This window comes from Spea bombifrons, chromosome 4 (genome assembly GCF_027358695.1).
Source record: "Spea bombifrons isolate aSpeBom1 chromosome 4, aSpeBom1.2.pri, whole genome shotgun sequence".
In the NCBI taxonomy this organism is placed as follows: Eukaryota; Metazoa; Chordata; class Amphibia; order Anura; family Pelobatidae; genus Spea; species Spea bombifrons.
Genome location: NC_071090.1, coordinates 81,593,275 through 81,619,613, shown reverse-complemented (window position 1 = coordinate 81,619,613; position 26,339 = coordinate 81,593,275). Strand labels below are relative to the sequence as shown.

General features: G+C 44.0%; 1 protein-coding gene across 1 annotated transcript in view; it reads right to left on the bottom strand.

The window, feature by feature from the left end:
- Positions 1–5,440: 5,440 nt before the first annotated feature.
- The window catches only part of AP4E1 (adaptor related protein complex 4 subunit epsilon 1), a 36,898-nt gene continuing 15,999 nt past the window's right edge, over positions 5,441–26,339 (bottom strand). The window contains exons 14-21 of the mRNA XM_053465200.1: positions 25,724–26,026; positions 24,898–25,012; positions 12,533–12,665; positions 11,295–11,550; positions 10,368–10,865; positions 10,100–10,290; positions 7,645–7,802; positions 5,441–5,662 (exon numbers count right to left, since the gene is read on the bottom strand). Coding sequence (XP_053321175.1) covers positions 5,496–5,662; positions 7,645–7,802; positions 10,100–10,290; positions 10,368–10,865; positions 11,295–11,550; positions 12,533–12,665; positions 24,898–25,012; positions 25,724–26,026 — 1,821 coding nt within the window. The 3' untranslated portion in view covers positions 5,441–5,495. The remainder of the gene's footprint in view (positions 5,663–7,644; positions 7,803–10,099; positions 10,291–10,367; positions 10,866–11,294; positions 11,551–12,532; positions 12,666–24,897; positions 25,013–25,723; positions 26,027–26,339) is intronic.

Genomic DNA, 26,339 nt, shown 5'->3' with positions numbered 1-26,339 from the left:
TGTTACAGGGAATAAGTAATAGATAGCAGTAGTAAACACCAAACAGTATAATGGTGTTAGTGCTGAGGAGACATCGAGGCGACCACCACACTGACGCTTACAGACACATCATTGTCTAAAAAATTGTTCAACTCCCAGGATATAAACTGCAGAAAAAAATATTGATACCATGAACACCTTTGTCAAAAACATTAGGATTGGGTAGAAGTGCTTTTTCTGCAATCTTTGAAAGTGATCACCAAAGCAACCATACGGCGGTTCCTTCTCACTGGATCATTCTATTAGCTGGTATGTCGTTAACACTATATTGTACCATAACATGTTTCTAGAACGAACTGCTCTAGTGAGGAACAGTCACTTTATAGTCCCAGGTTCGTGGTTCTTCTTGCCTGCCACATGCATTCATAGCACAAATTCTAATTATATTCAACACTATCTATGGTAACAGTAAGTTAATAGCAATGTTTGTTTACAACTCCCCCAAATCAGTTTGCTAAGATGTGAAAATCATTGTCTGAATGTATTGTGCCAATGGAATATTTTGGTATGAAAAGCACAAGAACACCTTTTGACTAATTACCAATTGAAGGGAGAAGAAAAAAAGTATAAAAAGGAAACCAAGACACATTAAGTTGTATACTACACCAATAAGAACAGTGTGATTACAGCTAACAGGGATGAGCATACACCAAAAGGCCACTAAAATGGTACCATGGGCTTACAAACCATACCAGAACCTTAAAACGTGCATTCTAGAAGAGCAAATGTGGAAAACAAGTGTGTCAATGAATTAAAGTCCATTTTTAATAAAGACTGCTAGAAGGCATGGTTGTAAAGGGTGGAAGATCTGATCAATCCTACTGTACAGAAGGTATATTGTATGGGCATCAATGTATCAATACAGTGCTAAATGCTACACGTTAGATGTTTTTTTTTTTTTTTTTTTACCAACCAGTCCTTTTAACCCCTTAACGACAATTGCCGGTCCTGGCACGACACGGAAAAGCATGTGCTTTACGACAATTGACGTGCCAGGACCGGCACGTCTTTAAACGGGTGCAGAAAGCGATCTGTTTTCGCTTTCTGCACCCAAAAAACGTTGCTGAATGCCTCGACCTCGAGGCATTCAGCAACGCCGCGATCGGAACGAAGGGGCCATCTCTGGCCCCTCCACGGGGCGTCAACATCCGCCATACTTTGTATGGCGGCGGACGCCCGTTTTAAAAGCGTTTAGGAGGCGATCGACGATCGCCTCCTAAACCTAAATGGTGTCGCTGGAATGCCTCGATCAGGAGGCATCCAGCGACACCAAACACTTACCTTTCGATGGGCTGTGACCGCTCCGGAGAGCGGTCACAGCCGCAGCTGCCGATGATCTTCGCCATCAAGCAAGATGGCCGCTGCCCTGTAACAGGAACCAACAAATTTTAAAACTTTGCTAGATGGTCCAGACCATCTAGAGAACTTTGGCTCCACTTGCAGGTTGAATACAGGTACTGCATTCACCATGCAAGTCAATGGAGCCCAGCTTTCTAATCACAGTGTGATTAGTAAAAATAAATTAAAAAATAAAATAAAATTAATAATAATTAGAAAAAAAATAGTAACAAACTAGTAAAATGTAAAAATCATTTCCCACTGATGTCACTATCAGGGAAACCTCCAAGTTGAAAAAAAATGTTAAAAAAAAATTTAAAAAAAAGACAAAAAAAATAAAATATATATATATAAAAAATATATTTTTGTGAGCAAGTCCTAAAATTAGCATATTAGCTTAAAACAATTCTCGCATGGAAAGAGTTAAAATACTGGCATATTAAATGCCCATGGGGTGTCTACTTTTAAAAAAGGTATAATTTGATGGGGTAAATTGAATTGGCCGGGTTCAACAACGTCCCAATTAACACCGGGAGAAGGATGGCCACACATCTAATTTCCAATTAGAAAAATGCACACGTACCAAATGTGGCCTTTTAGTTCCCACAAAAATGACACACCCATGCATGTGGGGTATCAGTGCACTCAGGAGATGTTGCTGAACACATTATGGGGTGTCGTGTGACAGCGGCATACACCAGGAGCTGTAAATTCATACATAAAGTAGGTGTGTGTGGGAAAAATACACACACAAAAATATTACTGCAAACTTTGAAAAAATGCTGGTGGTAAAATGTGTGCATGCAAAGAGTTAAAATACCAGCATTTAAAATACCCTGGTGTGTCTAGTTTTGAAAAATATATGGTTTTGTTGGGCACACTGAAATGGCCCGACTCAAAGATGTACCAAATAGGGCATGGGCAGTGGATCCCCAAATGCCAAAGTTCAACATTGAAAAATGTGCATGCCCCAAATGTGGCCCTTTTGCCCCCAAACAGCCAGGCAAAATCATTCATGTGAGGTATCGCTGTACTCAGGAGATGTTGCTGAACACATATTGGGGTGTTTTGTGATAGTGACATATACGAGAACTTTTTAATTCATACCTGAAGTAAAATGTGTGTGGAAAACCAAATGCAAAAAAATGACTACCACAAAGTTTGACAAAGACTGGTGGTAGATATGGTGCATGGAAAGAGTTAAAATACTAGCATTTGAAATACCCTGGGGTGTCTAGTTTTCAAAAATATATGGGTTTATTGGGCACACTGAAATGGCCCGGCTCAAAGATGTACCAAATAGGGCATGGGCAGTGGATCCCCAAATGCCAAAGTTCAACATTGAAAAATGTGCATGCCCCAAATGTGGCCCTTTTGCCCCCAAACAGCCAGGCAAAATCATTCATGTGGGGTATCGCTGCGCTCAGGAGATGTTGCTGAACACATATTGGGGTGTTTTATGATAGTGACATATACCAGAACCTGTTTATTCATACCTGAAGTAAAATGTGTGTGAAAAAACAAATGCAAAAAAATGACTACCACAAAGTTTGACAAAGACTGGTGGTAGATATGGTGCATGGAAAGAGTTAAAATACTAGCATTTGGAATACCCTGGGCTGTCTAGTTTTCAAAAATATATGACTTGATGGGGTAAATTGCATTGGCCGGGTTCAAAGATACCCGAAATGGCACATGGGGGGGAAGAATTACCAGATTTGGAAAAAATGGCTTTGAAATAGCAAAACGCTACCTGTACTTATTGCCCCATAATGGGTAGAAAAAAGCAAAAAAACATAAAAACATTGGGTATTTCTAAACTCAGGACAAATAGTAGAATCTATTTAGCAGGTTTTTTCATTACCTTTTATAGATGAGTAAAAGATTTTTCAACTAAAAGTTAGAAACAGTCATTTTTTTCTAAATTTTTCACCATATTTTATACTTTTTTTAGTAGTAAATAATATGATACAATCAAAACAATGTCATCTAAAGAAAGCCCTTCTTGCCCTGAAAAAAACAATATCTAATGTGTGTGGGTTCAGTAAACGGGAAAGAAGAAAATTACAGCTAAACACAAGCAGCGCAGAAATGTTAAAATGGCCATTGTCACGAAGGGTACAAAAAGTAAAATCAGCCTTTGTCACGAAGGGGTTAAAAGACAATTATTTGAGGACATGTGGCAGATGTGAGAGGTAGAAGAAAAAAACGTATTCTTAACAGAATGTTGTTATTCGTAATCAGATGAGGCTAACAAGACATCTTCTCTATACAATCTTCCAAGTCCCATGGCATGAAAAACAGCAATAGTTTTGCCTACAATTTACACTAAATTAGCATAACACTCTCCAACTCAAACTGTTTCATCTTCCTGACGTTATTACGCTAACTTCAGTGAATTGGTCCTGGCAAAAGAGCTGAACTACCTCTGCAATGCAGACAAATCAGTTAGATTACTTAAAAAATCCTCTATGAAGTTGATTCAGCCCTAAAACAGCAAGCGGATAGTAACTTAACTTTTTAACAGAGCGGCGATTCTTTTTGCCCAGCCCAGGGGCAGTGCATGTAGCATACACTTACTCTGCTGCCTTGGACTCAGAGGTGCTAAGGGTGAGATTTCAAAACAGTTCAATCAAACAGAACACAGCTGAATTCTGGGTACAATGCTGGCACCAAACACCACTCTTATTTGCCTTGCAATACATTTTACATGTAACACAAATAATTAATTATATGAACATTCATACCAATAAAAAAGAAAAGTACAATAAGATTATTAAGGCTGTGTTAAAAGATAAATACAATGACTGATTGGCTTTCAAGGCACAGTTATAGTAAGTAAATAAGGCAGTAATAATAGTGAATTGATCATATACTCATATCTTTATAGCGGTCTTCCTTAGCCCTTAGTCTTGAATACACCACTAGGGCCATTGCAAAGCATAAACCTGAGTCTGTACAAATGACTTGATTGTGTATTCAGTAAACTTAGGCTGCAGGTAGGTTTTACATTTCAGCTTTTTAACATCTTAATGCATTATGAAGACAAAACCCCAGCGAGTAGTTCCTGCAATAGGGGCTGATCGGACCCAGCATAATGCATGGAGGTTATTGAAGTTCATCCCACTGATTGAACTAGCCATTACTCAGCGACAAGGTAGCCTTTCTAGCCAAGCAGCTCATTGGGATGACCCTTTGTAATGTATAGTGACGTTGAGGAGCTGAAACATTCAATGTCCTTACAAACTTCTGGTTTAATGAACACACATTGCAGTCTAACCAATGTGTGTTAAAGAGTTATTCTTGAAGGCTGGCCTGCTTGAGGTACCAGTAAACACTGCATTATTGTCAGGGTCAAGGAAACCATTGTCATATACCATTCAAAAATGTCATGGCCATCTGGAAGCGTTTCTCATGGTAGCTAGGTGCCAGACATTGCCTGTTGCTGTAAACAATTATCATGCTCTGTATTAGGAAGACTAAGAACATGATCCACCAGGTAGATGCATGTAGGCAGGGTTGGATAGCTGCTAGAGGAAGCTTTTCCTTACATTTTATTATGCTTTTCTGATCCTGTAAGGATGGGTGATGTGTTGGCCAATAGCTCATTCTCAATAGACGATATAAGTATCCTATACTCAGGGGGTATATACAGGTTCTCACAATAAAAACAGAGGTAATTTTGCTGTACAATTTACAGACTGATAGGTGCCAGTGACTTCCACGTGCTGCAATACCACTACTACCACTGCAAAGTCACAAGAACAGTCTAGTTCTATACTAAAATGTTTGGTATGTATTCAAGTAGCCATTCAGCATATCATCCAAGACAACATCTTCAAGATGAGCATAATAGAAATCAAGCCTGTTTACATTCAAAGGAAGGCAAAAGGAACACAGAAAATATAACAGAATAGCTTGGTGATGAATAATAATATCATTTTAAAATACTTCCATAATAATGTACATGTGAAACATCAGTTTCCTTAGTGCTTGTTCATGCCAAAGGATATAGTAGGCAGTCTCTGGCTCATACCAAATGCCAAGCGAAGGTTTGGTGTGTGTAACAATCGGTACAGCCATGTAAACTTTGCGAGCCAACTGACAGTATCTCACTTCTATCTGTAGAGCTCCTCTAGTTCTTTCTGGCACTGGTGGACTAATTCTTCTGGTATGCCAGTAGACGGGGATCTGCACCATAAAGTCAATATTCCTTCTTGGAGGCAGCAGTGCAAGAGACAAGGCGCTAACTGGAGCAGTTGGCATGCAGCAATTCCTTCATCACCTTAACAGAAGAAACACAGATTCATTAGATCAAGGATTTATATCACTTTCAAATATCTCCAGTAACCACACATAGCTCATCAGTAAACACACACTTTTACTTTACAATTATTTTATTTATATTAGCTGTATGGATCAAAACGCATAAGGCTGTGTTTAACATTTACAGCCATTCGTGTCTATTTTAATAACCAAAAACGTAAGGGTCTTGATAACGTTCAACATTTCAGATCCAACAATGGTTTGTTAGTGAATCAAGATGTATGGTGGTAGTGGGAATACATAATTCAATAAACAAAGCACAAGAATGAAAAGTTCACTTTCATCGCTAACAATTAAAAAGTAACAACATTAGCAGCCAGAACTGTTTTGCTGTCGTTAGAGGGAATACTCTTATCACAGAACTACACGAACAATTGGCACATTTATTTTGTTGCTTTAGGTCCTTGTAACCATTAGAGCTGGCTGTCAGTCCTTCTTTATAATAGTTATTAGTAAAGGTTAAGTCCCATGTATTTTTACTCTACCTCTTCATTTATTTTCTGTTTGTAGGTTATGATCCATTGAAGGTGATGGAGCTAAATCTTTGCAAGTATTACTTACCAGGATCCAAAAGGCCTTCCTAAACACAGACAATTTCTAGGTTTCCAAGGACCCCACCAATGGAGCACCTGTGGTGGGGAGGGGTGCTAAACCAAAAGCCTGGTCAGAGCTATGCACCCCTTCCCACCACAGGTCCTTGAAAACCTAGAAATTGCAGGAGTGTCTGTTTAGGAAGGCCTTTTGGCTCCTGGTAAGTAATATACTTGCAAAGATTTAGCTCCATATAAGCAACAGCATTTAGTGTTAGGACCCACCTACACTGGAGTACTTTGGTGTAGTGGTGGGCTTAGCATAATATGGCCATATGATGTGACTAAAACTCCAATTTTGTCATCTTAGAAAGGTGTTTTTAAGTAGCTTTAACAAGGACTAGAGTTATGAGCGTTTATAACCTATTTGATGTGAGTGCGCTGATTTAGAGATTGTGTATGGCTTTGGTCTTCAGCAACACCCCCATATAATTAATGCTAGTTCAGGTGAGTGACTCCCTTTTGGATTTGTTTGATTTTAAATACATAGACATTAATATGCAGTTGCATCCATCAGACTTCCAGATGGTGAAGCTTGATTGATCACTCCAGAGAACACATTTCCACTGCTCCGGAGTCCAGCGGCTGTGTGCTTCACACCATTTAAGATGACGCTTGGTATTGCACATGGTGCAGCCACGGAAACTCATTTCATGAAGCTCCCGACACACAGTGCTTGTGCGGATGTTGCTTTCAGAGGCAGTTTGGAACTCTGTAGTGAGTGATGCTACAGACGACAGATCATCTTTACGTACTATGCTTTTCAGCACCCAGCAGCCCTGATCTGTGAGTGTGAGTGTCTACCGCTTTGTGGTTGAGCCATTGCTACTACTAGACATTTCCATTTCACAATAATAGCACTTACAGTGGACCAGGGCAGAAATTTTACAAACTTGTGATAGAGGTGGCATCCTATGACACTGCCATTTTTAAAGTCACTGAGCTCTTGGGTACGACCCAATGTGTGTATGGAAATGGTTGACTGGGTGCTTGATTTTATAAACCTGTAAGCAATGGATGGGCTGAAAATGTAATAATTAGGTCCCAATACTTTTGTCCATATAGTGTATGTATCTATGTAAACTATGTAACTATGTAACTATGTAAATATGTAAACTTGGCACCCATGAACCATGTTTAATATTTTTGAGAGCTGTCTGCTGACAGCTGGTTCACTCAATGTTGTTTACTACAACCAGCGTTTTATCACACAGTGTAATCAGCATGGCATAATAATAAGCTGATTGCATGGGTCTTGGGGAGGCTTAACAAAAAGGATACCCAAATATACTTACATACATAACGCATATTAAAAAAAATTAAGAAAAACAAAAAAGAGCACATCGCTTACCTACAACTTCCACAACATGAAGATTTAGTTTCTTCTGCAAGATATGAAGAACTCCAGACAGAGACTCCCGGACAGGATTTATCTTTATTACTCGTTTCACATCATTAGAAAGAGAGAGCCATGTTTTGCCGAACTCTTCAGTGGAAATCCTTAACGGCCTATATCAAATATAAAAAAATGGTTTCTGTTCGGTCAAATTACTGCTTTTTATTTACATTCTAACTATCAAAGAACCATTACACATTCAGTATAAACCCAAATGGAAACTACCTTCTAATAAAACAAAGTATTTAACGCTGATACATAGAAATTGTTAAAAGTATGACATGGTTCATTACAAACGTCATTAGATTTCTAAAATCACTTTTTATTTTTTTTCTCTGTCCATAATTTTCTGGCTTGCATTTTAGAATAAGGATGCTTGGGAAAGTCTCTTAGAAAAGTGGGTCCACTACCAACACCATTATTTTGGGGTCTTGATGTAAGAATTGATATGCTGGGTATTCACCAGGCTGAATCTGTATCCATGTTTGTCAAACACTAATTCCTTGCATTAGTATAGTCAAGTCATATAGCCTTTCCAGAGCAAATGGGACTGAAGTTAGAGAATATAGCCAAATGGCCGATGTAGTACGCAGGAGACATGTCTGTATTCATCAGCCCTGTGACAAGCAGGGTGTTTCATGCTACCACGCTCACAAAGGACTGGAGCTTAAGTATACTTGAATTTAAGGTTTATGTCAACATAAGAAGTGTTCTCCGTCACTGTGGACATCTTTACTGGCTTGGCAAAGACCAAGCTGTACAAGAGAAACACAAACTGTTTCCAAAGAAGGCCACATTTCAATCACAGAAACATGCCATGGCAAGCCCTGCGTAGCTTAATTAGTTTGGAATAATGAAATAAGTTCTCGAGTGTGATTAGAACATATTATGTATGCATTGAAAAAGCTCACTGGTTGAGTTATTTTCCATGGAAAAAAATATGTTTAACTCCCAAGTCCCTCTTCGCCGTTCTCACCGACAGTATCCCTAAAGCCATATTTTGCCTTGGGATTTTTACACTTTTGCATTATTTAACTGCAGCTGCCGCACTCACAGCCAGTCTTCTAAGTCATTCATTTATACTTCTAATTTATCAATTCGCTTGTTCCAAAGGGAATGTCTATCTGCATCCTTTTCCGTGATGGCCAGTGTCAAATGCCTTACAGAAATCTATTGCTCCTTCCTGGCATATTATTTTAGTTACCCAGCCAAATAAATACAATAAGTTAGAACTCCATGAAGTAAAAGCCATGCTGTGTCTGATCGTAAACATCACTTACATCAAGATATTTAACACTTATTTTATTTAACAGGGTTTCCCAACTATTGCTGTAGGACTTGCTGGTCTGCAGTCAGCAGTCTTCTCTGTATGAAGTTTGTCAGTTTTCGATCTTCTGGATTTATTCATGTCAATTGTCTCATCAGGTCCGTTTGATTTATCTGGTTTTACTTTTATCTATTTTATTTTATTCTATCAGGTGTTCCCCCCCGTTCACCTTCCTATGCAAAAAAATTCTTATTCCTTGTTTATTTTTCTCCTTTCACTTATTTATCTAAAATAACTGGGCATGTGTTCTTGTACTTCAAATAATGTCCGCATTTGGAGTCTGCTTATGGTTCCTAAATGTCACCTTCTTTCTATATATATATATATATATATATATATATATATATATATATATATATATATATATATATATATATATATATATCTTCCACACACATCTTCCTGCACACGATATACTCGCTTGCAGACATCTCCAGCACTGGCGCTGGAGGCGGGGTATTCAGACCCCTGTGCGCATGTGTGAAAAATGATTTTAATGGGAGTACTTAACTGAATGACAGCTTCAAGCAGCCAATCAGTGTCAAGAATAGCCTGACCATGGAGCCTGATGACTGCTACTCCACCAGGGCAGCCACCTCCTGCGATTTATTAGATTATTATTATTTATTGTTTTATATAGCACCATCAAATTCAGTAGCGCTGTACAAATTAATATTTTTTTACTTTAATATCCATTCTATTTTACAGGGGTGTCAGGGACATTAAACTATCCCTTTAACATGCAACTCTCAGAAACATTTTGTGATCCTAACACTAGAACTGTTAAAAAAAAATATATATATATATATATAAGTAAAATACTTTTGTAAACCTATATCACCTGACAGTAACAATGAAACATTACGGCTTCCATAGACATATTTCAGAAAATAAATTAGATAAAAAGATGGCCTCTATTGCCTCATTTAAAAAAAAGAAAAACAGAATTATCTTAGAGGAAACAATCATGGCTGCTACCTTTATCGCAAGAGGGAAACAAAACACATAGCACATATTCTACTAAGGTTGCAAATACATTAGAGTAAATATTATCCTGTTTGCAGCAGAGAAAATGCACTATACCTGATAAAATCTTTCAGAACACAATCTACAGAGAAGTTGAGTTGATGATCCCCCTCCTGTTGTGTGCGATAACTGAGGCAGCCGGTTAAAGCTTCTTTGGTGCATGGTTGGGACATCTGTACGCTACCCGAGCAATAGTGCAAACTGTGTGCCTCTAGCTGTGATACTTGGCAAAGAAGACTCCGAGAAACCTAAAACAAAGACATTTACTGGATCTATGTAACTACAACAGGGGCTCATCTTCACATACTAATACTATAGGACTTACCATAAGCTTTGGAGACTCTTCCATTGTCAATCTGATATTTTTAATTATCAAAGGTGTCTTATTCACAAAGCAAAATGAAAGCAGCAGACTGTCAGCTTTCCATATTTTACACAAGTGCATTGTCAGCGATTTACTACCCACGATCTCTGTGATTGCTGAGTGCGGGTACTGAGAGAGCTCTGGAGGCAATGTAGGTGTTAGCAGCAAGTCATGGCCAAGAGTTGAGGATTCTGAAGGTAAAATGACATCCAGGTTGGTGTTCGCAAACATAGATGTGAGTTTCCCGCCAACTGCATCTTCCTCTAGTCCGTACGGAGATTCTTCCGAGGGTAATAATAATTTAGAACTACCTAACATCTGCTGCGTGTGTTTCAGACCACCAGCAGGGGACAAGGAGGGTGACCAGTTACCGAGACATTCTTCTTTGTCAGAGACTTTATTTCCACCAGCTTTCGATTTTCTTTTAAACTTCTGTGTGGTTTGCTCTGCTTTACCCATCTGCATGGAGTAAAAAACCCTAGACGTAAACATCTCCAAATGATACATATAAACATGATCACAAAAACAAATAGAACTTCATAAGAATACTTACGTGAAAACTGAGAAATGTGCAATTACAATATGATTATATGATAGTTATTAGATACTGTGCCCTGTGCAATCAGGCTAAATTCCCTAAACAAGGGACTTTTGATAAGAATTCTATGGTATTTAGTATGGTCTTATTTTGGCAGATATAATGCCAGCTTTCAGCTTTTAATATAATCATGGATATACTGACCAGCATGCTTCTGTACCTAACCTTGGAAGTGAATGCCAGCTAAATCCTTAGTTTGGCACCTAAGCCCATTAATTTACACTTTTAATTTGACTAAGCACCCTGAGGCATGTGGGATAATAACCTTTCAATAAGTGATTAAGACCCACCAGACTGACAGCATTGGAACCAAGTCCCACAAACAACGTGGAGGCCAACTGCTGCCGTTCCTTCTCTTCTTCAGTCAAGGATGGAGTCAACGGGTCAGAGGGATTTCCTGGGGGCTTCTCTTCATCACCTAATGAAATATCACTCTCCACGGGTGGAGAAATATGCTCAGGCTTAGCCACTTTATTTTCCTTCTTCAAGAGGTAACCTTCCTTTCCCCACAGTTTCTTCACATCACGAAGCTTAAGGTGACTTTCTCTAAAAGGAAGAGGAAAGGGCATTTTCATATGAAGAGTAGCTTTAAGGAGACACTATCACATTTTCAAGTTTCCAGTTAAAGGTGCATTAAGTGCAGTAGGCCAAGCAAATAAACCTTAGCACATCCATGATGTTATATTTTCTCCTAAAACGCCAATCACAAAAGCCTTTTTTAATCAAAGACATTTCACTGTGTATGGTAACTTTCAAAAGCAGAGTCTGTTTTTTTTCATCATATTTCAATTACAATATACAAACTTATACTTGACTAAATAATTATTTCTGGGAAAAGTGTGAACATTCAACAGAACTCGGCATAATATCCCGGTATATGTTGTAGGAGCACATTGGTGAGTAGAACTGTCTCAATCCTCATGCAAGGCCAATAATATGTGCAAAATAAAGTTTACGGTATGATGCTTGCATAATTTTCATCAGGCTTGATCCCTGTAGTCAATAAGGACTTATAGATATATATATATATATCTTTAGATTTGTATAGATTATTGTATATAATACAGCTAAATAAATATAAATATATATATATATATATATATATGAAACACGATATCATTAGAGCACCAAGTTCACATGGGGGTTAACGCTTGTAAAGCACAGGCCCTGACCACTGGAAAATTGCGACATAAGCCACTGAATAGTCATTTGGCAGATAAACTGATACAATGAAGATAATGTAAAAGACCAGCCAGGCTTTACATCATTTTCATTCATTTTAATTGAACTATCTGTGCGCAGGCCAGGATACCCAAATATCCCTGGTCTGCTTGTGGCCCCTGGTGCCTTGAGTTTACTACCTCTGCTCTAAATGGCTTTGTACAGAGGTGCCATATCGTGGCAAGGTAATTACAATAGTAAGATAAACCAGCGGTTGCACTGGAATTCTGTTTTTACATGCCAGATTAAAGGCACTTGCAAATTGACTTTCTGAAGCTTCCTTTTGGTTTTATTTTACATGACTTACTCCTTTTGCCCAGTTTCTGCACTGTTCCCGGAGACCCCAGACACGACAGAGATTGCGGAAGGTGAATACCCATCAGCAGCACCAACAGAAGGCAAGCCAGAGAAACACATACCATACGGCTCCAAGTTCAGGGCTATGAGAAACAGAAGGCAAACAAATCTGAATCAGCATAGAAAAGAATTAGCCCGCTCTATTTATATCATTTTGAGAGTTGATACAGAATAAAAACATAGCTGTAGAACAGTACTGTGTGATCTGTATGCTTAGCGTGAGAAGAGGGGAAAACTTTTCAAGAGAGGGGTGACAATGATAAAATCTGATTGTTTTTACCATATGTTTGCTAATCCATGATACACCTTTTCCATATTTGATGAAACCACACAAATAAGACATTGTTTTGTTCAGGACAAGTATGGCTAGCTTTTAAAATTATAGAAACACACACAAAACATAATAAAAACCTGATTATTTGTGTAAATATATATATTAAAAAAAACTAAATTCTATAATTACAAAGCTTTTTAATGTTCTAAAGGGTTACATGCATCTCTTACATATTACCCTATATTGTATTGTTTTTTAGTAATACTATTGGCTTAAGGCATTTGGGGATAAACAATTTGTTTAGTGATTTTTTGATCTGTTCCCAGTGCGTTACGGATGGAGGTCTATGGTGGGGTGCTCTCTTATATCTTATGCCAGTGATGTCACAGTGACTGGGATCCCTATAATTTATTTCCCCCCTCTGATCTCTCCTGTGCTTACCACACTGATCGGCAAACATTGCTCCATTCCCCTGCATTGCTGATCGCAATGTGCATGATCAGCCAGCAGGGGGAAACAATTATATCACAACAGTAATACAGCAATACTGGCTTCTGCTTCAGGTTGTGATTTGCAAGATGTCCCTGCTGCGGCTAGAAAGTTAGGACCTACAGCCTAAAGGGCATCCTTTCATGTTTTTCGCGGACAGCCCTCTACGTCCATACTGCATTAAACTGTTAACCTCTAATGAACCACAGCAATATTCATGTCATTGATCATTCAATCATATATAAAGTATAATACATACCGTATATTCCGGCGTATAAGACGACTGGGCGTATAAGACGACCCCCAACTTTTACAGTCCAAATATAGAGTTTGGACTATACTCGCCGTATAAGACTATCCCTCTACCCAGCGTACAACAACCAGCCAATCACGGCAAGCGATGTACCTTGCTGGTTGATTTGCTGACATATACATACATGCATTGCCCTTACTTACACACACACACACACACACACACACACACACACAATATATATATCTATATATATATCTACACATATGCCTGTCCACACATACACATTTATACACTGCCCTCACCACACACCCCTGCCTTTACACACACATGTATATGTATATGTGTATATATATACCGTATTGGCTCGAATATAGGCCGCACTTTTTTCCCCCACTTTAAGACCTTAAAGTGGGGGTGCGGCCTATATTCGGGGTCTAGCGCCCGACGCCCGGGACATGCAGTCCCGGGCGCCGGGCAGGCAGCGGGGTTAGGATACAGATCCCCCGCAGCGGTGCAGGGGACCTGCATCCTACTGTCTGATACGCTCAGACAGCCTCCCCTGCCAGCACTTCCCACGGGGGGGGTGCCGGCACGGGAGGTTGTCTAAGCGCATCGTGCGGATGCGTTTTACCTCTGCACCCCCCGGACTTACCGGTACTCCCGGGTGTCTTGCGGGGTCGGCGGGGGACATCTACGCAATACAACTTCCGGTGCCGACACCGGAAGTTGTATTGCGTAGATGTCCCCCGCCGACCCCGCAAGACACCCGGGAGTCTGCTCCGGTAAGTTGGGGAGGGGGGGGCAGTGGCAGTGGATCTCGGGGAGGGAGGGCAGTGGATCTCGGGAAGGGAGGGCAGTGGCAGCGGATCTCGGGAAGGGAGGGCAGTGGCAGCGGATCTCGGGGAGGGAGGGCAGCGGATCTCGGGGAGGGAGGGCAGTGGCTGCGGATCTCGGGGAGGGAGGGCAGCGGATCTCGGGGAGGGAGGGCAGCGGATCTCGGGGAGGGAGGGCAGTGGCTGCGGATCTCGGGGAGGGAGGGCAGTGGCAGCGGCAGCGGATCTCGGGGAGGGAGGGCAGTGGCAGTGGATCTCGGGGAGGGAGGACAGTGGTAGCATATCTCCGGGAAGGGAGGACAGTGGTAGCATATCTCCGGGGGGAGGGGCAGAGTGGCAGCATGTTTTTTTGGTGCTTTTTTAAAGAAAAAAACTTTTTCTTTAAAAAAGCACCAAACTTTTAGGGTGCGGCCTATATACGGGGGCGGCCTATATCCGAGCCAATACGGTATATACACACACGTATGTGTGTGTATATATATATATATATATATATATATATATATATATATATAAATATATATATATATTTTTTTTTTATATGGGGAGAAAGGGGGGAGAAATAAATTTATATATATATATATATATATATATATATATATAAAATTTATTTCTCCCCATCTCTTACCTTATCTTCTGTCTTCCATCCAGTTGTGGGAGCCCGAGGTCTGGCACTTCAGACCTCGGCTTCCCTGCTCTCTAATCACTACGCGACGGCTATTGATGCCGAGCGCAGGGACATGACGGCATCCCTGCGCTCGGCATCAATAGCCGGCGCGTAGTGATTAGAGAGCAGGGAAGCCGAGGTCTGAAGTGCCAGACCTCGGGCTTCCCTGCTCCCTCATCACTACGCGCCGGCAATTGATGCCGGGCGCCGGGACATGACGGCATCCCTGCGCTCGGCATCAATAGCCGGCGCGTAGTGATTAGAGAGATTGGTGGCCTCGTGGGAACCTCCGGCTTGGTAAGTACCCGGCGTATAAGACGACCCCCCACTTTTAAGAAGATTTTTTGGGGTTAAAAAGTCGTCTTATACGCCGGAATATACGGTATATATTTTTAAACATTTTACTTAGTATTTTTACCAGGGGATAGGTGCTGCTGCTAAAAGAAACTCAATTTATGTTTAAAAACATTCTTCCAGGTAGAATAATACGACCGCACACACTGTTTACAGCTTTATCCTCTAGATTGATATCTTGGGAGCAGGGCATATTAGTTTTCTCACACGCTTTAGATGTATGTACTGTAAGAAACATTATGTGAAATGTTCCATCTATAAAATATAAGAAGAATGATTCCATACACACAAATGGCTCATTATATTTTAATACCTATAGGTTGTGCTGCAATTTAGTTATTTATTGCAGCAGGAGATGATTTGTGTGTTTTGACCCATTTTCTTATGTTGTCATTTTGTTACTTTTAAGGGTGTTTTTTAACAGATATAAGGCAATTTGGGATATTAGACTTGAAGGTGAACTCAACAGTGTATTTTTCAGCATCTACTGTACTTCGAAATGACATGGTGTCCTGAATATTTGTAATTTCAACAATATTCCACCAGAGGACATCACTTGCAGAAGAGATATTTTTACCGGAGGTCATTGCAATGTTAGTCACATTATTAAGAGTCTATCCTCTTACACAGAAATTGTTACCCTGATGAAAAGTCTGTCTTCCCATCTGGTCTTTGTGTACGATGTGGCGTTGGACCTCATGTAAACTCTGGATTACCTCAGAGCTGGCCCAGTTTAGACATTAAACACTTGTTCAGAGGAGTCACAATCCTTTTTAAATGAGCTTCCCGACCTAGACAAGTACATTTTCCTCCATTAACCCAACTTCAGCAGCTTTTATACCATCTTTGCCAATGTCTTATAATCAGATGAAAAGGAAAGTGTTCATGTGCATTTTGGAATAGAAAGGTTCAATATCTTGGAAAGGTTTCGAACAATTTGAGATCCTCGTTTTAAGAGTCAACTTGGTGCAGGGCTGAGCACAATTATTAAGTCATTGTATAAGTGGAGACTTCTTGAAAAGAGGTCATGTCACTAGCAACCAGTGAAATGTCCCTGCTGATCGGAGCAATCTTTTGGTAGATATGGTGTTAAAAGCACACTCCAGACATCATATGCACTTTAAACCACATTATAGTTACGTAGTCCCTTTTGCAAATGTGTGGGGGATCTACCCATATGCACTTGGCCCTTTCCACACCGCTCAGCTAGATGCCTTGGAGAAGGTGTGTTCAGCCAAACGCACATTCCTGCACGGTATATGTTCACCACCAGTTAGCGCCGGCACTGGCACAGGTGAATGTTGCATGAGAAGACCCCAGTGCGCATGTGGAAAGTGCAGCCATTGGTTTCAGTAGCATGAAGTCGGATCATGGAGAGGGCAGCCTCTCCTAAGTGCTTTAACTTTATTTTCTTCATTTTGGAAGAATCCATATCAATGAACACAGATTATTTGAATGTTTTTTTTTCTTTAGAAGGGGTTAAAGAGACATTAGACTGTTCCTTTAAGTTTACAAACTTGGCAGTAGAATCTTGTTTTGTACGTAACGTCAGTGCATGTGAACCGCATCTCGAGAAACTTTAGCAAAACAAGATAATTTTAGATGATCTTCTGCCTATCACCACTAATCAATCTGTACATATTTTACATGTATTTCATCATGAAAACATTAAACAAAATAACGTATTGCTCAATCTGACCCAGTGGAGAGATCCATCTAGCAGTGACTATATATCAATACAACTGGAGACTAGAAAACAACAACTTAAATGCAACACATCATTTGTTGTCACAATGCTGAAATGTAACCCTGGGTGAGGTTGTTCCCTTTTTGGTTGTAAACTGTATAAATATCCATGAGGTTTTGCCCTGCCTGTTCTTGTATGTGACATTACAATTTCTTAATCCGTAGTGTGTCAAAATCCCTTACAGGTTAGTAAAGCATACAGAATACTTAAATTGACTTAAATGTTCCCTACATAGAGAAATTCTACTTAAGTATTAATACTATAAATGGCCCTGTACCGGGGGCGTGGTTAGCTTGCCGAGGAAGATGGCTGCTTAATTTGAGAGCTCCTCGCCACCCGCTCTTTAAACCCGCATATTGCACCTACTCAGTCCGCTATGGGCAGGAATAAAAAAGCTCCCTCGGACCCTGGTACCCCCGGGACCAGCACCAGGCCTCCTGCGGCGTCCCTCCGTGAATATTTTCACACCCCGGCCCTGCTACATTCGCAGCCGGAGGAGCCTGACATGGCGCCTGCCGCCACGTGTTCGCAGACCTCGGACGAGGGATTATCTCACCAGCGCCCTGGGAGTCCCCCGGAGCCTTCTGATAGAGACTGGCGGCGCATCTTCTCTTCGCTCCCCACCAAGGATGACTTCAGCCTCCTTGTGACCGAGGTGAAGGAAACCGTCCGGGCAGAGGTCACGGCGCTACGCGCGGATCTTTCGCGTCTGGACGCGCGGGTCTCCTCTGCCGAGACCAGAGTGCGCGAGGTGGACCGCCAGCTTTCCGCACATCAACGCTCCTGTTCCTCCCAGTTAGCCACGCTATTTTATCACTTGGAGGACTTGGACAACAGGGGCCGCCGCTCCAACATACGTGTGCGGGGCCTGCCCGAGGGCGAGCGCCCCGAAGACCTCAAGGGCCTACTGGACCGCCTGTTTGCTTCGATCCTGGGCTGGCCTGCTGACGCTGGGCGCAAACCTATTAAGTTTGACCGGGCTCACAGGGCCTTGCGCTCCGGTGGTGGACCGGGTGACCCTCCTCGAGACATCATCTGCTGCTTGCACAGCTTCGCCCTCAAGGAGGAAATCATGCGGGCGGCTCGAGCCCACCGGTCCTGGTCCTTCGAGGGACACAAGGTCTCCCTTTTCCAGGACCTCTCTAGGTTTACGCTTCAAGCTCGACGGGCGCTTCGGCCGGTGACGATGCTCCTGCAAGATCACCAGCTCGCCTACAGATGGGGATTCCCGTTTGCCCTGACGGCGCGCCGGGGTACTACGTCTGCTATGATCCGGGCTCCTGCTGATGTAGTTCACTTCCTACGCGCGCTGGATCTACCACCGGTCGAGGTGGAGGACTGGCTCGGCAGGGACCTGGGCTCGGGTTTGCCCCAGCGTGGGAATCGTCGACCGCGACACGATCACCGTGCCGCGGCGGACCATGACCGACACTTGCCGCAGGAGGCTTGAGAGCCGAACGCCACGTTTCCTGGCCCGACGACGGCGGTTTGTGTGCCTACGCCTCCACCCTCTGGTGCTCCGCATCGGGGCCGCGTGGGTACTTTGCTGCTCCCGACCTGCGGGTCGCATTATCATTATTGTTTGACTTTTTATTTTTCCTGCTCTTTTTGCTGACCGCTGCTGCGACGCATTTATGTCAGGTTTTACCGACCCCCTGCCCTGTTTTTCTTTATTTTATTTATGTTCTCGTTCGCGTCCTGTGGTTGCGTGCGCTTTCTTGTGCTCGATATGGCGCCACCGATGCCGTTATTGAGCCGTCATGGCTTCTTTTTATTTATATATTTCGCCTCGTTGCCGCGCTGGGCGGTTTCGGCTCAATGCTGGGCCTGGCCCCCACGGCTAGCCCGCCCCTGCTGTTGGGTCGTGGGCTGATGTATGCTCCGAGTCGGCCGTTCATGTACGTGGGGGGGGTTCACTACGCGTCCGGGCGTTTTCTGCACTCACGTATATTTCTATAACTGTATATCACTGTGTCCATCGGCACAACTGTGTTCCTTATTTTTTTTTTTTTTTTTTTTTTGTTCGTGCACTACATACACATGTTTTTTGCACTCACATATATGAGGGCGAGCCGCTCGTTCCCTGTGCTATCCCGTGCCCTGTGTCTCGCCTTTGTAGTGCCCGGTTCTTGTTCCCTCTCGACGGTGACATTGCGCTCATGCGCTTCTGGTTTCTGCAGGGATGTTTCATACTACTATTTATGGATGTGTGGTACGTGTGTATACATATGTCTATATGCCTCTCTGTGGTTTGTGTTGGGGTTTTTTTTTTTTTTTTTTGTTTTTTTTTTTTTTTCCGAGGTTCATGCACTACATACACGCGTTTTTTGCACCCACATATATGAGGGCGAGCCGCTCGTTCCCTGTGCTATCCCGTGCCCTGCGTCTCGCCTTTGTAGTGCCCGGTTCTTGTTCCCTCTCGACGGTGGCATTGCGCTTATGCGCTTCTGGTTTCTGCAGGGATGTTTCATACTACTATTTATGGATGTGTGGTACATGTATATACATATGTCTATATGCCTATCTGTGGTTTGTGTTGGGGTTTTTTTTTTTTTCCCGAGGTTCATGCACTACATACACACGTTTTTTTTTTGTTTTTTTTTTGCACCCACATATATGAGGGCGAGCCGCTCGTTCCCTGTGCTATCCCGTGCCCTGTGTCTCGCCTTTGTAGTGCCCGGTTCTTGTTCCCTCTCGACGGTGGCATTGCGCTTATGCGCTTCTGGTTTCTGCAGGGATGTTTCATACTACTATTTATGGATGTGTGGTTCATGTATATACATATGTCTATATGCCTATCTGCGGTTTGTGTTGGGGGTTTTTTTTTTATTTTTTTTTTTTTTTTTTCTTTCGAGGTTCTTGCACTACATACACACGTTTTTTTTTTTTTGTTTTTTTTTTGCACTCACATATATGAGGGCGAGCCGCTCGTTCCCTGTGCTATCCCGTGCCCTGAGTCTCGCCTTAGTAGCGCCCGGTTCTTGTTCCCTCTTGACGGTGGCATTGCACTCAGACGCTTCCGGTCTCTGCAGAGATGTTTCCTACTACTCTTTATCGATCTATGGTACATGTATATATATCTGTCTGTTTTTTTTTTTTTTTTTTTTTTTTTTTTAATTTCTTCCACACTGGGTCGGTTACCGCCTTTGGTTTGCTTTGTTTTGACCTTACTGCCTTCTCATCGGCGTCTGTTTCGCTGTGGTGCTGTATTACCGTTCCACATGGGCGGGTGGTGGGACGTTCTGTTCATTGATATCTTATTGCTATAAACGGTTTTTACTGTTGCATTTCTACTGTTGCCTTCCTTGACTACTAACTTTTCTGCCCCGCGCGGGGTATTAGTGTCCTGGTAGTGTTCTATTGGTGGTTCTTGTCCCTCGGCCGAGGTTCGGGTTTTCCACCGGTAGACGACACGTTTGCCTCTAGACTCCCTTCCCCTCTTTTGTCCTAGCTCCCCTCCTTCACCTTCCCCTCCTCTGTTTTCCTGGTCCTTCCCCCCCCCTTTTCCTGGGTGTCGGGTCTCTCACTGTCCCCGATGGCCTTCCAACCGGCCCCCCTGACGTTCTTCTCTGTGAATGCCAAGGGTCTTAACATCCCGGAAAAGCGCTCTAGGGCGCTTAGGGACTTTCGCCTCCACAAGGCTTCGGTTGTTTTTCTCCAGGAAACGCATTTTAGGGCGGGGCAGGCTCCCAGTCTTCGCGACTCCCATTATCCCATTGGCTACTTTAGCAATAATCCCGACGCCAAGACTAAGGGGACTGCCATTCTGATCGCTAAATCTATTCCGTTTGTGGTTAAAGACTCTATGTCTGACGCGTCCGGTCGTTATACTTTTCTGAAGGGAACTATTGCCGAGGTTCTATACACCTTTGCCAGCGTCTATCTCCCTAACCGGGGTCAACACACTGCCTTGCGCTCCATTCTAGCATCCCTCTCCTCTTTTGCAGAGGGGATTCTGGTTTTGGGTGGTGACTTGAATGTTCCGCTGTGCCCTTCGCTGGATACTTCCAGTGGCTCCTGTTGTGTCCCCGCAGGTCATTTGAGGTCCATCCGCAAATCGCTTGCTGACGCGCACTTGATAGATTGCTGGCGATCCATGCACTCCCTGGATCGTGACTTCACGTTCTATTCCTCGCCTCACAATTGCTACTCCCGCCTTGATTACTACTTCCTCTCCCAATACCACCTTGACCTCTTGTTGACGTGTTCCATCCTGCCGATGACTTGGTCGGATCACTCCCCCGTGCTTCTGACCCTCTCGTCCCCCTTGCATAAAGCGAGGGAGTGGACGTGGAGGCTCAATGACTCCTTCTTGTTAGACGAAGCCCTTGTGGCTCGCGTGCGGTTGGAGTTGGACCAGTATTTCCGGGAAAACGATACGCCAGGGGTACCTCCCCCGGTGGTGTGGGAGGCCCATAAGAGTGTCCTCAGGGGTGTCTTCATTAGGGAGGGCGCGCGGCGTAAGAAATTGCGCGCGCAGGAGCTGGATAGGCTTACCACTCGCATTGCGCATTTGGAATCTGTGCATAAGCAGGCTCTGTCGGACGACATTCATAGGGAGCTGTTGTCCCTTCGGGGTCAACTCTCTGACATTCTGAACTCCCGTTTTCGGCGGGCCTCCTTGTATAGTCGCCGGTTCTTTCACGAGCACGGCAATAAGAGTGGCAAGCTCTTGGCGTCGATGCTTGCTCCCCATAAAAGGACTACCCATGTCCATAAGATTCGGACCGCGGCGGGTACGGTATCCTCCTTTCCTTCCCAGATTGTGGAGGCCTTCCATTCTTACTATACGGCTCTATATAACTTGCCCCAGGGGGCCCCTCGGGGGACGGAGCCTGACAGATGCGCGCTCATACGCCGCTACCTCGAGCGGCATGTACGGCGCAAGCTTACGAGTGCGCAGGCCGCGGAGATTGACAGCCCACTCTCAGTGGAGGAGCTTGCTCTGGCCCTGAGGGCTATGCGGGCGGGTAAATGCCCGGGCCCTGACGGGTTGCCCCTGGGTTATTATAAGACGTTTTCTGACGCCCTGCTTCCCCGCCTGCACACGGCTCTGAATTCCCTTTTGGAGGGCCATAGTTTATCCCCCCAGACCCTTGCGGCCACGATCACCGTTATTCATAAGGAGGGTAAGGATCCTTGTCTGTGTCAGAGCTATCGGCCCATTTCTCTGTTAAACACAGATTTAAAACTTTATGCTAAGGCCCTGGCGCTGCGACTTGCTAGACTGCTCCCTCAACTGGTCCACCCCGATCAGGCGGGGTTTATCCCCCGCCGTGAGGCCCGTGACAACACTATTCGTCTCCTCAACATTGCCCACCGGGCAGGGGCTCATCGCCTTTTGTTCCTCTCCACCGATGCCGAAAAGGCTTTTGATAGGGTGGACTGGGTGTTTTTGCGGGCTGCCCTGGAACACCTAGGTCTGGGTCCCTCCATGCTCACGTGGATTGCTGCCCTTTACGCCGCGCCTACGGCCCGGATACGGGTCAATGGCGCCTTGTCACCGCCAGTGTCGATCGGCAATGGCACTCGGCAGGGTTGCCCTTTGTCCCCTCTTTTGTTCGTGTTGTCGCTGGAGCCCTTTTTGGAGGCCGTTCGTTCGTGTCCTGATATTCTGGGGTTTCCTGATGGGGGGGAACAACACAAGGTCGCCGCCTATGCGGACGATCTGCTCTTTGTGGTGGACCACCCTGAGATTTCTCTGCCTCGCATCCTCGCGGAGTTTCGGTCCTATGGGGAACTGTCCAACCTTAAGATTAATTTCTCCAAATCGGAGATTCTAAATATCTCGGTGCCCCCGCATCAGGTTCCTGCTCTCGCCTCCAGTTTTTCGTTCCGCTGGTGCCCTGGGAAGATGAAATACTTGGGGGTTTGGCTGACAACTGACGTAGCCTCGTTATACACTGAGAATTTTGCCCCTTTGTTGTCTACTTTGGTGTCGGACCTCCAGCGGTGGATGCCCCTGTATCTGTCCTGGATTGGCCGGATCAATGTGGTGAAGATGAACCTGCTCCCGCGGGTCTTGTACCTGTTCCAAACTCTGCCGGTTCGGCTCCCCCGGGTCTTTTTCGCTTCGCTTCGGTCAGCGGTGATTAAGTTTATTTGGGGTAACAAGAGCCCGAGACAGCGGCTCTCGCAGCTTACTCGTCCGAAGTCGGCGGGCGGACTCGCCCTGCCGGATTTTCGCCGGTACTACCAGGCTGCCCACTTGCTTCGCGTGGCAGAGTGGAACGTGGTAGGTCCGGGGCGGAAGCCCTGGGTTGCGTTGGAGCTTGGTGATCTGCGGGGTAGGGTTCTGCACGCCCTTTGGGGTCCTAGAGTGGGGGCTCGAGTGGGGTCGCACCCCTTTGTGTCGGCGACTTTGTCGGTGTGGAGGGCCGTGGGGTGTAAGGCCGGGCTCTCTACGTCGCCGTCGCCTTTGCTGCCTCTCTGGGGCAACCCGGACTTTGCCCCGAGTCGACGTTGGGGGCCTGAGGGGTACATGGGACTCCCCCTTCCCGTCCGTGCCCGTGGGTTGTTGGCGGGGGGGGGGTTGCGACGCTGGAAACTCTACGCCCGGACGCTGTCTTTTCCTGGTCTGACCGCTTCACCCATCTCCAGGTTACGCACTACCTTGACACCCTTCCCAATCGACAGTGTTTGACCAGAATGCTGACGTGCTTTGAGTCCTGGTGCGCGGGGGCGGGTCCTCCGAGGGGGGGCGTTTCCCTACTTTACTCTCTTGTTCTGTCCTCTGCACATACTGAGCGGCCCTCTTTCTGTTCCCGCTGGGACTCCCTCGGCGTAGCGGACCTTGCGGACGGGGACTGGGATAAGATATTCATCCTCACGCACAAGAGTTCCAGGGCCACTAAGGTACAGGAAACGAACTATAAGATTTTGACCCACTGGTACCGTACGCCTCAGAGGCTTCACCGCATGTTTCCGGACACCTCCGATAGATGTTGGCGGTGTGACGGGGCTGAGGGCACGATGCTGCATATATGGTGGGAGTGTCCCCTGATCCGGCAGTTCTGGACAGAGGTCCACCGTGTGATCTCTGAGCTATCTGATTCCCCTCCCCCTTTTCAAGCATTGCCTATGCTTTTACACCACACACACCTTTCCCTCTCCCAGTACAAGCGTTCGGTAGTGCGACATTTATTGGATGCGGCTAGGGGTCTTATTCCCCTATACTGGAAGCAAAGATGCGCGCCGCCTGTTAGGGACTGGATGTCGAGGGTTGAGGATATTAGGAAGATTGAGGATCTTTCCGCAGTCTCTCTCAGGCAACGGGAGAGGTACACAGCCACTTGGTTTCATTGGCTTTCGTATGTTTCCCCATTCGCTTTGTGATTTACATTTCTCTCTTATGTATTGGCCTCACTTTGGGGTCATCGTTAGCGCTGTACTTTTGATGCTTTTGCCGTTCGACACCGCGATGCCTCTTGTGTCCTCCCCGGATGCTGACGGTGCTGTTTTTCTGCTACAACCCCTGCGTGGGTTATTGTACATTGTGTGCCTTACACTGTTCGGGTCGTGTGTGGACTCGCCCACCCCTCCCTTCCCCCTTCCCCCTTTTTCTTCATTCTGTACCCCATACCCCGTCACCCCTCCTTGTTCCCGAATTTACAAAAATTCAATAAAACCTGATTTTGAAAAAATAAATGGCCCTGTACCATTCAGCTATACATTTCTGAAAATAGAGACGGGTACCTTTTTCTCTAGACATTTTTTCCTCCTGCCGTTGGTGATGAGGTTTGTAGGGCGCTGCACCTTTACCAAGCGCATCCGCTACATATCCATCCAAGAAGGAGAGAGAAGCATCCACCTAGAACAACACAGACAAATTTTATTTATTCCACAGGACTAACTGATACGTTGCATAAGACGTTGAAGAGTTCATATCTGCCCAACATTCTACCACCATGATGCTGGCTAATGCTATATATATTTGACACAAAGATAAGGAGAGGATAGAACAGATTAAAAAGGACGATGTGTAAAGTGACAATTCACTGCTTTTTGAGGACTAAAAGAAAACACACTTGTCCACATCATATGTGAATGTGCCGATGTTGTAACTTATATAGAAAAAGACTGAAAATGCTATTTTAATGTTATTTCCGGATTGATGGTTAATTTTCAACCACCTCTTAAAGGCCTTCAAAAATAAATCAAGCAGACTATACGGGTCAAACAGTTCTAATGCGACATCAAAGTCTGTTTCTAATTCTAAAACTGTCAACCTATAATACAGTCGCTAATTACTTTATATCTAGGCATCTCGCTCAAAGCTTATCCGGCACACACTTTTGTTAAGCCATACGTCACCGCGACTGAAGCCATGTATTAAGTCGCTTTCTCATCCAGGAATTTACATGATATATTCCTTGGGAAACGTAAAGAACATACAAAAGGCTGTATGTCCCTGCGCATTTAAATCGTGTTACTTCGGAACTAAGCTTTGTTCTGAACATCTGTACAGCTCAAGACTTAAAAATATCCTTCAATATATTCAGACCTATTTTTTTTTTTTTACCATTAACTCTTTGCAGCTGGAGTTGAGTGGGAACAGTCTCTGCATGAGTGTGATGTCCTCCTGCAGTGCTTTTAACTCACAAGCATGCTGCCTCATGCCTGGGTCCAGACAGGTGCTATATTCCTGAATTAATTCCTCAGCCACTGAAGAACGCGGATTAAGACCAGCCAATTTTGTGACTGCAGCCATAATCCAGACTTTAGTTTCAGAGGTAACGGAGTGTTGTTGAAGAATGGCAAATAGTTTTCTCATTACAGACTCCATAGGTCTGTTTTCTGCCAGATAGGCATATTCTCCTAGCACCTATAATAACATGAAAAACATGAAAACTCAACATATTGATACAATACTGGTAATTAAAAGAACTGCACGGAACATTATGTGGGAAAACACAGTTTAAAAGCTGACAAAATGGCTGTGGGGTAAATGAAAACCATAAAACTTTAATGTAAAAGATTTTTCCAATTTATGTAAAATGAAGTGGAGCGATGATCTTCGTAAATCCACTGCTAGCATATAACAAATGAATAATTGGAAATTAGGCCACCTGGAACGCCCAATTTATATGTCTGCGGAGAAGCCTGCTTCCTAGACTAGGCACAGAGGCTCCGAGATA